Source organism: Schistocerca piceifrons, chromosome 9 (assembly GCF_021461385.2).
Source record: "Schistocerca piceifrons isolate TAMUIC-IGC-003096 chromosome 9, iqSchPice1.1, whole genome shotgun sequence".
Lineage (NCBI taxonomy): Eukaryota > Metazoa > Arthropoda > Insecta > Orthoptera > Acrididae > Schistocerca > Schistocerca piceifrons.
In genome coordinates, this window is record NC_060146.1 from 198,076,181 (window position 1) to 198,087,975 (window position 11,795).

The window sequence follows — 11,795 nt, forward strand, 5'->3', positions numbered from 1 at the left end:
TGCAGTATAATCGAACAGTTTCTGCGAAAGAATGTAACCACAATATGGGCATTAACTGACGTAAAGCACCAATGACAGAGCAAAAAAATCCAATTGCTACTGGTAGAGAAGTAATGGAACTAGAACACCCAGATTATCTAACAACGGTGCAAAAACACGGGAGTATTGTGCGCTCAACAATTTGTATGTAAATTTAACGGCAAGCAACACTTTTGATAGTTTATTCTACGTACGATGTCAGCTCCGAGAAGTTGTGCGAGATGCTCGATAAAAAATTTAATGCAGCACTATACGACCTACAGAAAACAGCGCAGGAGTGCCTTCTAATTTTTGTTTAGTCCATTCGCACCTATTATCCTACTACAATTACTCTATTATTTTCGAAGTATTACAGTTGTTTCCTTGGACCTTAACATCTGTGATATTATGGGCTCTCTCTCACACATTTAATGCGGCCGTTACACACTTACCGAATGTAATGAAACTATGGAAAGACCGTATTTGTGCCTTCAGAAATTGGTTCGCACATCTCACTAGTTGCCATTAAATATAATATTCTTGTGAATTTTGATACAATTTTTTAAGTGATAAAGTGAAATATCAAAGGAAAGGAGCATAATGAAGCAGTGGACAAACCTCCATTCTGTTACTACTGCCCTTGAATGACGAAAACTTGATGTGGCTCATATAAAAAAAGAATTCTTACCCCATCTGTGCATACAAGATAGAAACATATCAGTTTAAAGTGTGGCAAGCACTGTTTATAACACCTCCACCATTCATTACGGAATTCTCCTGTTGTCATTGACTATTAGTTGTCTTTGTTGGTGTTTTGCCCAGAAAATGGCTTTGTGAGGGTGTTCCAAGTGTGCAGTTCGCAACAGTAATTCTAGGATATTATTGGCAACCTGAGAAAATATGGTGCTTTAGGATGACTGGATAACTGCATCCACTTCACTTATACTTTGTCAGTGCACTCAGACTGTTTTCAAAATATATTTTGTGCAAAATTATAGCCTCATATAAACTGAAATGAAATTTGTCAATTGTTGTAGCAGCATCTCTACAATAACAGAAATATTTAATACCTTCAGTATTTTTCATATAAACAGCTCAAACAGAATCACAAATAGTTTTGACCTGAACATATACTACATTTGATATTTTTTTTATTGTGGTCGCTTATATAATTCCACACTAATCAGCAATAAAATTTTCTTCTTTTTATAAAAAATCAGTGAATGGTCCATGTGAAATGCTTCCTACCAACATGTCACTACAGAAGTTTTGAAGACACTTCATTGAATTTATACAAACTTCTACAGCCAGTGTAATGCAAATAATGTTGCCTTATGAGTAATTAAATAAAAAACATTTATTCTAACCTTTGGAAACAACACATTCATCATACTAACTGCCTTTTTTTCAAATAAACTTCTAGAAAGTGATTACTTAGTAGAGAGAGAATCATTGTTGTAACTGAAAAATGTTGAGGAAGGTGGATATTGGATCCAGGGAAAATAAAATTACTAACTGTTTCATTTTAAACACATATATTGTAGAGATATGGATTTTTTGTGGTTACATCAATCTGTTACACAAATGTATACAAAACTCATTCATTAAAAACATTAGGCTCACACATTTCTCAGATCTACAACATATCTTTCTTGCAAACATTACAGTCAATAATCAACAAATCACTAACACAAACATAAAATGAATGATGAACAGAGCTACTGAATGTTTACAGCTGAAATTATGCATTTTAAGACCTAACTGAGCAGTTATGGATTTTGTTGTCAGCAATTTAAATCTCACAATTGGCAACAATTTTTACTATGTGCATATTTTTCCAATTCATTCAATAGAAAAAATAACTTACATATTTATCTGGAATGTATCATTTTTATTTGGTTTTATCATTTAAATTGCATGATATGAGGGTGCAACATACAATGATTAATACAAATGAATAATGAAAGCTGGATTATATCTAAATTTTACACATACATTCTACTTGCATCAGTCTGTGTGAATTTATGCATAACTGCAGAATAAAATGATATAAGTAACTGAAGTTCTCTCAAGTTAAAACAGAGAAACCCTATTAAAAGCTCACCAATAAATACGTTTTGACCCCTCATTACAACGTGAGGTCATCTTTCAAGTCTTTTTTGTCAAATACATTTGGATATACTCTAAAAGAATCAACATTAAGTTATATTTTGCCAATAATGGCAAATGCTATATAGGCCTATGAACTATGAAGCTACCAAGTATGGACTAAGAAAAGTATTACAGTAGAATCCAACTGATCCACTGCTCATCACAGAGAGAACAAAAAATATATACTATGTAAGTTGGCACCCAGCAGTCTAGCTCCAACACAGCTTTCTGATTTGAATCATACATACAATAGTAAAATGTGTTACATTTTTACATTGAAAGTAGACTCAGAATTGTAACATTGACAGAAAGAGGAACATATCACACAAGAAGATGCAACTGTGTCAAGGTTTTATAATCAATGTATGTGGAATAACAATTTATAAACTGAAATCAAGTTTTACTGAGAGAGATAAATACAGAGATAAAGTCAATTTAATTGCAAGATAATTCTGTGTAATTTCAGAAGACTTTGAATTGATTAATTTGTTACCTATGGTAGGAAACATTCATCCATACAAGAAAGCCCACATCAAGCTTCTTTCACAACAAGATCCCCTTTCTAATCAGACTGTTAGTTCATAAAGTCTTATTGTTATATGTTCTCATTAAAGGCAACTTTTGTTCCAGTTAATATAGTTTTCATTTTTGTAAATTAATGCCTAAGGCAGAAAAGACTGGCAAGGCTGCTTCTGACTTGCTAGATGCTTCCAAAATATTACTGCAGCTGTGTTGTACAGCACAAAGTTTTCTTTAGTAGCAAAAAACTAAATATTTTAACATACAGTACATCCATTACACTTTATGTTGCTAATAAACTCTACAGTACTTAAAGACGCATTGCTAGACACTAAGTTAACCATTGGCACTGGACGTATTAATGTCCACGATAAGGCGAGGTCAAGCAAGGGGTATCGCATTTTGAGGAACTATATGCTTATGCTTGGGAGCTAGAGCTAGGTGACCGTCGGCCATGAACCTTAACCACAAAAGTTACATTTTAGCCTACATGAGGCAGACTAGAGAAACCAGTAACAAGTTGCCATGAACTTGAAGGCACAATTGAACCCCTTTCGTTCAGACACAGACAGAAACTACAGATATAACTATGAAGCTTGGTATCCATATACTCAGTCATGAAAAAATTAAAGCTAACAAATATTTGTCCTTATTGAACATTTGCGTTCAAAAGACAGTCAACCCTCTTGTTGAAATAATAATTAAAAAATACTGTGCACTGCAAAAAGGATCAGCATTCACATTTTATGGCAGTGTGTATGAATACAACTGACATATGTAACAGCTGTCAGCTGTTGGAGAAGCAGAGATACACCTGTCAGTATGATGGAGCCTAGAACAAACTTTGTATTTCTAATTTACAATTTAACTGCAGTAAGTAAAATATCTAGTTGAAGTTAAATTAAAATATTTAAAAAAGTAAGTACTTAATTTCAGTCACAAGGAAATACAGGGCACTGTACAACAGACACAATCAAGACCATACAGTTTTTGCCTTATAACACTGTTTTTCATATTTAGGCACCAAATTAAATAGTACAGAAATGGTTTCGTTGCCTTCATAAGTCAATAAATATAATAACGGGAAAAGTAGGGTTTGTGACATACTTAAAAATTTATGATAGTTAACAGAAGTACTTAGGCATTTGAATCTATAATCACTGAGCAAAGGTATTCAAATGCTGCATACTTAAAACATGTTATTGTAATTTAGAGAAAGTATTTTCAAAAATCTGAATGACAGCAACATGCATTCCTATATAGGTATTTGGAACAATGGCACTGTGGAGAAAGCTATGTGACACACTGCACAAAATATGTAAACAAGCATTAATTTCCACATCTGCACTAAAAATATATACAAACATTTGTCAGTGCATTCTTCATGCTGGTGCACGGCCGACGGTACATGAAAAATTTGCGAGTTCTGTTAGCTGCACAAAATGTAGCACCACCATTTGGACACAAAATTTGGAATACAAAGAAAAATGACAATTCTATCTGAAACTGCCCATGTGTTGTCATCAAACTCCAAAGCAATTGTCTGCTACAATGTAAATATGTTCTCATATTCTATGTCACTTGAATCTGATTCCCATCAAAGTAACTGCTAATTACTTATTTCTCAAAGTGTAGTCAGTCAAATTAATAAAAAATGCTGTAAAAGGTTGTTTGCATTACCCTCTTACTAATTAAATGTTATTGTCATTGATTGTTCTCCACATTACAAAAGGAATTTGTGAGGCACATTAATGTACCTAATAATATCACTACACCAGCACAGACACATTCCACACAATTAGCTTTATTATTGGCAACCAGAACTGACATGAATGTTGCCCAAGCAGGAGAGAAATCATAATTATCTGGTACAAATGTTTCAAATTTCAGTTGTGCAAGAGATGATGGCTGAAACTCTATAGATCATTTCCATAAGAGATTCTGGTATCACAAATGCTTCAATAATTATGATCCATGACATTAAATGTGGTTTTATTCTACATTTTGTTTTCAGTTACAATACATTTGCTACATGTACCACCCATGTTACATGACATAATACCAACATCTATGGCTGCAACATTAAGTTGGATATTATAATTAATCACTGATTATGTTTCATTACCACATAATCTTTGTGGTGAAGGTAGCCAAATTAGCAGGGTTTTAAAACAAAGTGCCTGCTCCAGCTATAAACTGATACACAAATTTTATAGCATAATACCATGTAACCTTTAGAAGGTACCAACAGGCTGTTTAAGCACATCATCTCAATTTCATGTCATACTGATATGTGCCTGAGGGAGAAATCATTGTAGGTACTGTTTCAGTATATTGTTCCATAATGCCAAACCCTTCAACAACGGAAAAATAGTAAAAATTCTGAAGTTGATAAGACAAGGCCTTGTAGTTTTTGTACTTGTTCCCCCAGAATACACAGGGAATCGAACAAAACACTAGTTTTCTAATATATCTGAAAAGTAATGTGATCTTCTTCAGTTTTGAAAAAAGTCATTTGTGTAATTGCACAGATTATTTTATTTGGAATAATAGTGCCACAATACCTTGTAGACTTATGTAGGCTCACATCTGTGAAGGCCTATGAATTGGGTAATATGACAGAGTCAACATCACTTACAGGCTTGTGAATTTCGGGAAGATGCAGGAAGTGCTGTGCTGATGTTGTGAACTTTTTATAATTAATTAAATGAAATTTCCAAACAGGCATACTGCAAAAGTTTTTAGAAAAGATGATAATCTTTTAGTCACCAGCAGATCTTCTGAGCTGTATGGCCACATCATTTCCCAATGCATCAAGATTCATAAAATGACCTTTTAAGACAGTCACAGTATCCTTACAACATATACAGTATTACCACTTTTGAGTAATTGCATTCCGTTACAGCATCTCTATTTCATCATCAATATCAGCCATGTTCAATTTGGAAGTAGCTGAGAATGAGTAGAAAGGAATCTGTGACTGTAATAAAAGTAAGATACTTCAGTCTGCTCATTACACTACTGGAATCACTCATAAGAAAGGTCTTGATATTATGAGTGAAACTTTTGAGCATATAAAATTGAAGAAGTATGTGACCATATAAGCATGACAATTTGGTTTTCGTAACCAGAACCTACGAATCTCATTAAAATCCGTCCGTGTGTACTGTTACACAATGTTATAAAATACTTAAAATGCTTAAACACCAAAAAGCTGACGTTTCAATAATGTTGCAGTGGTCTTCCCCAAAGAATATGTTTGAGGAAGGTACTTGCAACACAGCTGAAACGTCCGCCTTTAAGTATTTTAGCATTTCATGTATATTGTAACATGATGTGGCAGTATATTGAGAAGGATTTTAATGGGACTACAAAGGCTCTGGAACCCTATGTATTTATACCCGTGCCTATGAAGGCTTAAAGATTAAGATACAGTAACGTACTTTTGAAATCGCTTGAGGAGCAGTTGTGGAACTGAATAATACGATACAGTAGATGTGACATGCAGACCTCTTAAGCTGGAGCAAGTGGCGGTGCAGCATTCGGAGACAGCTGCGTCAGCGGTTGACCCCCAGAGGGTTGCGTTGCGTTTCTGGCGAACCTGCGCTGCAGAGGCTGGCGCCGTCCGCGCCGCCGTCGTCACCGGCGATGGAGGCTGCGGGGGCGGTCGCGGGGGCGGAAGGCAGCGTCGCCGCCGCCCCCGGGCTCCTCCGCGAGCGGCGCCAGTTAGTAGCGTCCTCCACCCCACGACGGCCCCGTGCCGGGGAACGACCTGGCGACGCGCTGCTGGCCGTGGCGGCGCCCACCCGCCCCCGGTATGGGCACGCCGCCGCCCCCTGGGGCAGTGCCGGCGCCACCCCCGGGGGACGGGACCGAGACCGTGGAGGACGCCGACGAAGAAACTGCCGCCGCCAGGGCGAGCGCGTCCTCCGCCGTCTCCTCGCCTCAGGAGGCGGCGACCGCCCCCGCCGGGGGCGGCGTCACGGTGCTCTCCTTGCGCAGCACCGACCGCTTCAGCTTGTCCACCAGCCGCGAGTGGAACTTGTTGAGCGAGCTCTGCGAGGCGGAGCTGGACGCCGCCGGCGCCGACGACTGGTGGTGGTGCCCGCCGCCCCCGTGGTGGCCCCCGCCCCCGGCGTGCAGGCTCGCCGCCTTCGGGGGCGAACAGGAGGCGGACTTGCACGGCGACTGGAGAGACGCCCTGGATGACGCCCTGCTGGAGAACTGCCGGCTCATGGAGGACATGGCGACCGGCACCGAAGCCCTATGGTGGCCCGGTGAGGCCACTCCACCCACCACAAAGTCGCTCCCTGGGGACGTCGACAGGCTGGGGCCTTCAGACTTGCTGCACTCGCTGACCTTCCTCGAGCGGGGGCACGACTGGGGGTTGGAACACTCCGAACTCCGCCTCGACCTTCCCGTCTTGTAAATATCCCAGTCGTTCTTCACCACGGGCATCATAAATGCCATGGCGCCGGTCTGCTACTGGACAGTCCCACGTGAAAAGCTTCCAAACACTCCAATACACTCACCTTCAACTGCTTCCAAAACTGGACCAGTCACTCTCCTCTCCACAAATCAGACACCTAGGTGTGTAACGACAGTCTCGTGCGGTAGTGACTACTCCTGCAGCCTGGACGCAGGGGTGACAGCCGAGCTCCAAACTCACTTCCTCGAAACGTTGCTACGGTCTCGAGATGGCGCCGCTGCCGGTTAGCCACTTCTGATGCGGCGCTGGCCGATCGAGTGTTTATAAATAAAGCGCCTTGGCTGCCGGTCGATGTGGCGAGTGCTGCGCTGGCAAGTCGATGCGCGGCCGAACGCGGACAGTCCGAGTCGATAGAAAGTCTGCTGTCGGCGGAAAAAGTGTCGCTTCTCACTTTGAGCTCCGTTGTTGCTTTCGTCTCAGTGCTGCACGGTTCGCACCGAATATGTCGCCCCGGCTGGCAGAACCAAGTATGTCAATGTTAAACTCGTTACAGCTCGACGCATGCACACACTCCTGACCGCTGTCGAATCACTCTCAGGTCGCAGCGGAAACGATCTTCCCAAAGTACCACAGAATTAGGTCAGTTCACAGCAGTCGAATCACTACTCAGTTCCGCGAGAGGTAACTAGAGATGAACACTCACTGAAGAACCGGCGGGAGGAAAACAGAAAAAGAAACTAACAGTCAGCTTCGGAATGGTATCACGCTTGCAGTCTCTCGTGAACGTTGCCACTGAGTAAACGTCCTCTCCGCGCGCAATCACAACCTGGAATGAAGCCGCCCCACCGCTCAGATGGCGTTTATATAACGGCAGCTCCTCCTGGCGCTGCGATTGGCTGGAGCGCCGTGACGTAGGGTCCCGCCGCCCTGTGACGTCACAGGCGCCGGCGCCGAGAGCTGCAGGGCGTTCGGTAGATCGGAGCGGGGGAAGGGAGGGGAGGTACTGCAACCAGCACAAATTCCTCTGTACGTGTATGTGTGTGCGTTTACACGGGCGCTGAGGGGAGGGGAGGGAACTGCTGCGGAGAAGGGAGAGGAACGGACGGATGAAGAGGGAGAGAGAGAGAGACGGAGAGAGAAGGTCGGGAGCGATGGAACGGATGGTGGGAAGGGGGCGGGAGGGCGGGTACAGCACGACGCAAGAGGAATGCGTCAGCGTGTTGAGCGCTGGCTCGCTACTGCGCCGTGGTTTGACCGCCCAGGGCGACGTCAGAGATTGTTAGCGGCGGAGAGCCGAAGCAGCGGCGTGCTAACCAAGTGCTAATTGCCGGCACGTCTTCGACAGAGTGAAACGTAGGCGGCAGTGCGACAGAGGACGCAGTCCTATCAAAAGCGGAAGTGTTTGTTTAGATCACAGCGACTTATTCTCTTGGCACTGTATCAGCGCGTCTTTTAAAAATAAACAATCTGTCCCCCTTCCTTGCTGTGGCGTCGCCACTCCATAGATCATTTAGCTCACACAGTGAGTAACAGTCTCTGTTACGGCATAGACGAATGTTAATTTTAGTTTGTGTTTGGACATGGTTCATGCCCGACGCGGCACTGTACTGGTCATCACTGGAACAGCACATAGCGTTAACCCTTGATTAGTGTGCTTGTTTTTCACACACACAAGTCAATGAATTACTCAACGTTGCAATGAAATTGAGAATAATTTGTGCATCAACACTTTTCTAGCACACTTTCATAAGCTGCAGATGGCTTTACTGTTGTTACTCTGCGTTTAGCTTCTTTTGTGAAGAAAAACAGGCACGTTTTTCGTCGTTTGGGTTTATCAAACCTCACGACAGTAGTGGAGCGTCTGTGTTATCACAGATATGATGAGTTGAAAGTGTAATACCGGTTGTGATATATGTACTCTACAAGTTGGTTCAAATGGTTCAAATGTCTCTGAGCACTATGAGACTCAACTGCTGAGGTCATTAGTCCCCTAGAACTTAGAACTAGTTAAACCTAACTAACCTAAGGACATCACACACATCCATGCCCGAGGCAGGATTCGAACCTGCGACCGTAGCAGTCGCGCGGTTCCGGACTGAGCGCCTAGAACCGCAAGGCCACCGCGGTCGGCTCTACCAGTTGATTCTTCATAACTCAGTTTGTTCAGTAAGTAGTCTCCAACCGTTATCATCTCAGAAAAGTTATTAGGTATGAAATTTCCATGGTGTAAGGAATCTTAAGCATTCAGCCGAGACTGAAAAAGAAATTTAACACAAATACCAATCAAACAGCCCCCCACCCAAAAAACAAAAAAAAAACACTAGCACAAAGCAGGTGTGTCGTATTTCCTAGATCTAAAGATACAAACACTATACTTCGCTGCGGTACATGTTCTAAATTCTTCTGTTTACAAGACATTGTTCCAACAAGTGGAAGGTACTCCAGTAATGAAAAAGGCAGGGAATGAACATCTTTGCCCTAACTATTACGTGTAAGCAAACAATACAAGTACAATTACAACAGCATAAAATTATACTTATCACGTCTCTTTTTTTTATAATTTGAATATTATGATTGAAAATTATAAAACTTATCAGAATATCGAGAAAATAACGTTGTTTTGTGAAAAACGAAAACTTTTTGCAGTTTATGTATTTCTTTCATGGTTCACTGACAATGTTTTCACAAATATTTATAATACAACATGTTTTTTTTTTTTTCAAATTTCCAACTCAAGCATTTAGTATGAAGTTACACAAAATTCACCACGTTAAAGATGTTAAATTGTTTGTGTTGTGACTTGGCAAGACAGCCAAGTCACTATGAGAGGAAGCCGAACGGCACGCGCTCAAGCTCACGCAGGCTGGCGCGAGGTCTGGAACAGTTAAAGGAATTAATAGTAGCAAATAAAGTACGTAGTGGATGTAATACTCAACTTTAATCCATAATTGGAGAACATCGTTCTTGACGGTACATGTTTTATAATTTCAATATTAACTGGTAATGGCGCCTTGCTAGGTCGTAGTAAATGACGTAGCTGAAGGCTATGCTAACTATCGTCTCGGCAAATGAGAGCGTAACTGTCAGTGAAGCATCGCTAGCAAAGTCGGCTGTACAACTGGGGCGAGTGCTAGTAAGTCTCTCTAGACCTGCCGTGTGGTGGCGCTCGGTCTGCAATCACTGACAGTGGCGACACGCGGGTCCGACGTATACTAATGGACCGCGGACGATTTAAAGGCTACCACCTAGCAAGTGTGGTGTCTGGCGGTGACACCACAGTTTGACCACAAGAACGAAGACTTAAAGGGAGCGTAATGTTAAATCTCATACTTTTTTCTTTTCTTCTTTTTATCGCACTCTGGTCTAATGATGCTACAGCTCGAAATGTCTATGACCGCATACGTCTTGTAATGTTTCGACAACGACTGCCACTCAGACAAGTCGTATATTTCATGCTCCTTAAATTTGTACCGATTTTATGTTACCACATACACTACATGAGCCACATATTTTTTGTTTCAGTTTTCACTTTACTACCGTGGTCCCCAACGATGGTAAACAAATATACGTCATTAAGAGCGGAACTGTTTCGTCTCGCGTTCCAGTAGATGGCATGACAAGTATTTACGTTATTTATAGCCGAATCATCGCAAATGGTCAACAAATACATCTTCACTAAATGCTTTCACGTTTTCTTCAGTTGGTTCACTCTCCACCGTGACTTATAAATGACAGTAGTAAACGCTCAATACGAAAAACTATTTACGGTTAACAAATAAAACCAAAAACTGTTTGTGACGAAATAATAAAACAATCTCGACAAAGTGCTATGTAATTCCACACAATTTTCTCCTATAAAGGCGAATCAAAGATCGTTTAATACAAAAAGACTTCGCTTCTTCAACGAGGATACCTGCTTTTAGCCGCTACGCACCTAAATCTGTTGATTTCTTTCTTCGTTGAATTTGCCAAATAAAACAGTGATTGCTACTGAAGCTATGCCACCGCTTCTCTTTGGGTATTGTCATTGTCATTGTCAAAACACTTCACTCGTTTTTCGAATTCGCGAATAGGTGTGTCGAAATCGATTAATTGTGTTCACGTTGTATATTAACGACCTAGTAGCCAATATTAATAATAATCTCAGGCGATTCACAGACGGTGCAGCCATTTTTAATGAAGTACTTTCCGAAAAAAAGGGGCAAATGTTCAGACAGATACTGATGAAATTTCCAAACGGTGTAAATATTCGCAACTTGCTTTAAATGCTCAGATATATAAAACTGCGCAATTCCCGAAACGAAAAAATTTAGTACCTTCTGACAATGTGAGTCACAGTTCGAATCGTTCGGCCCAAACAAATACCTGCGTGTAACAATCTCTTGGGGTAAATGGAACGATCGCATAGGCCCGGTCTTAGGTAGGGCATGCGGTAGGCTTCACTTCACTGATATAAAAATAGGATAATATGATCAGTCTACAAAGCAGATTGCATAAAAACACTCGTGCGACCAATCCTAAGAGTGTGTGCTGAAATGTGAGAACTCTCAGCTTTTTAAAGAAAACAAACGTAATTCGCATTTTACATCTATATCTACATCTTCATGGATACTCTGAAAATCACATTTAAGTGCCTGGCAGAGGATTCATCGAACCACCTTCATAATAATTCTCTATT

General features: G+C 41.2%; 1 protein-coding gene across 1 annotated transcript; it reads right to left on the reverse strand.

The window, feature by feature from the left end:
* Positions 1 to 6,448: 6,448 nt before the first annotated feature.
* Positions 6,449 to 7,935, reverse strand: LOC124716959. The gene has a single exon (XM_047243557.1). It carries the CDS (start codon positions 7,156 to 7,158, stop codon positions 6,634 to 6,636), a length of 525 nt encoding a protein of 174 aa, XP_047099513.1. The 5' UTR covers positions 7,159 to 7,935; the 3' UTR covers positions 6,449 to 6,633.
* Between the last annotated feature and the right edge of the window lie 3,860 nt (positions 7,936 to 11,795).

Bases quoted from the DNA above. Each gene is read 5' to 3' on its own strand.
- LOC124716959 (XM_047243557.1), bottom strand. From the start codon at position 7,158: ATGGCATTTATGATGCCCGTGGTGAAGAACGACTGGGATATTTACAAG.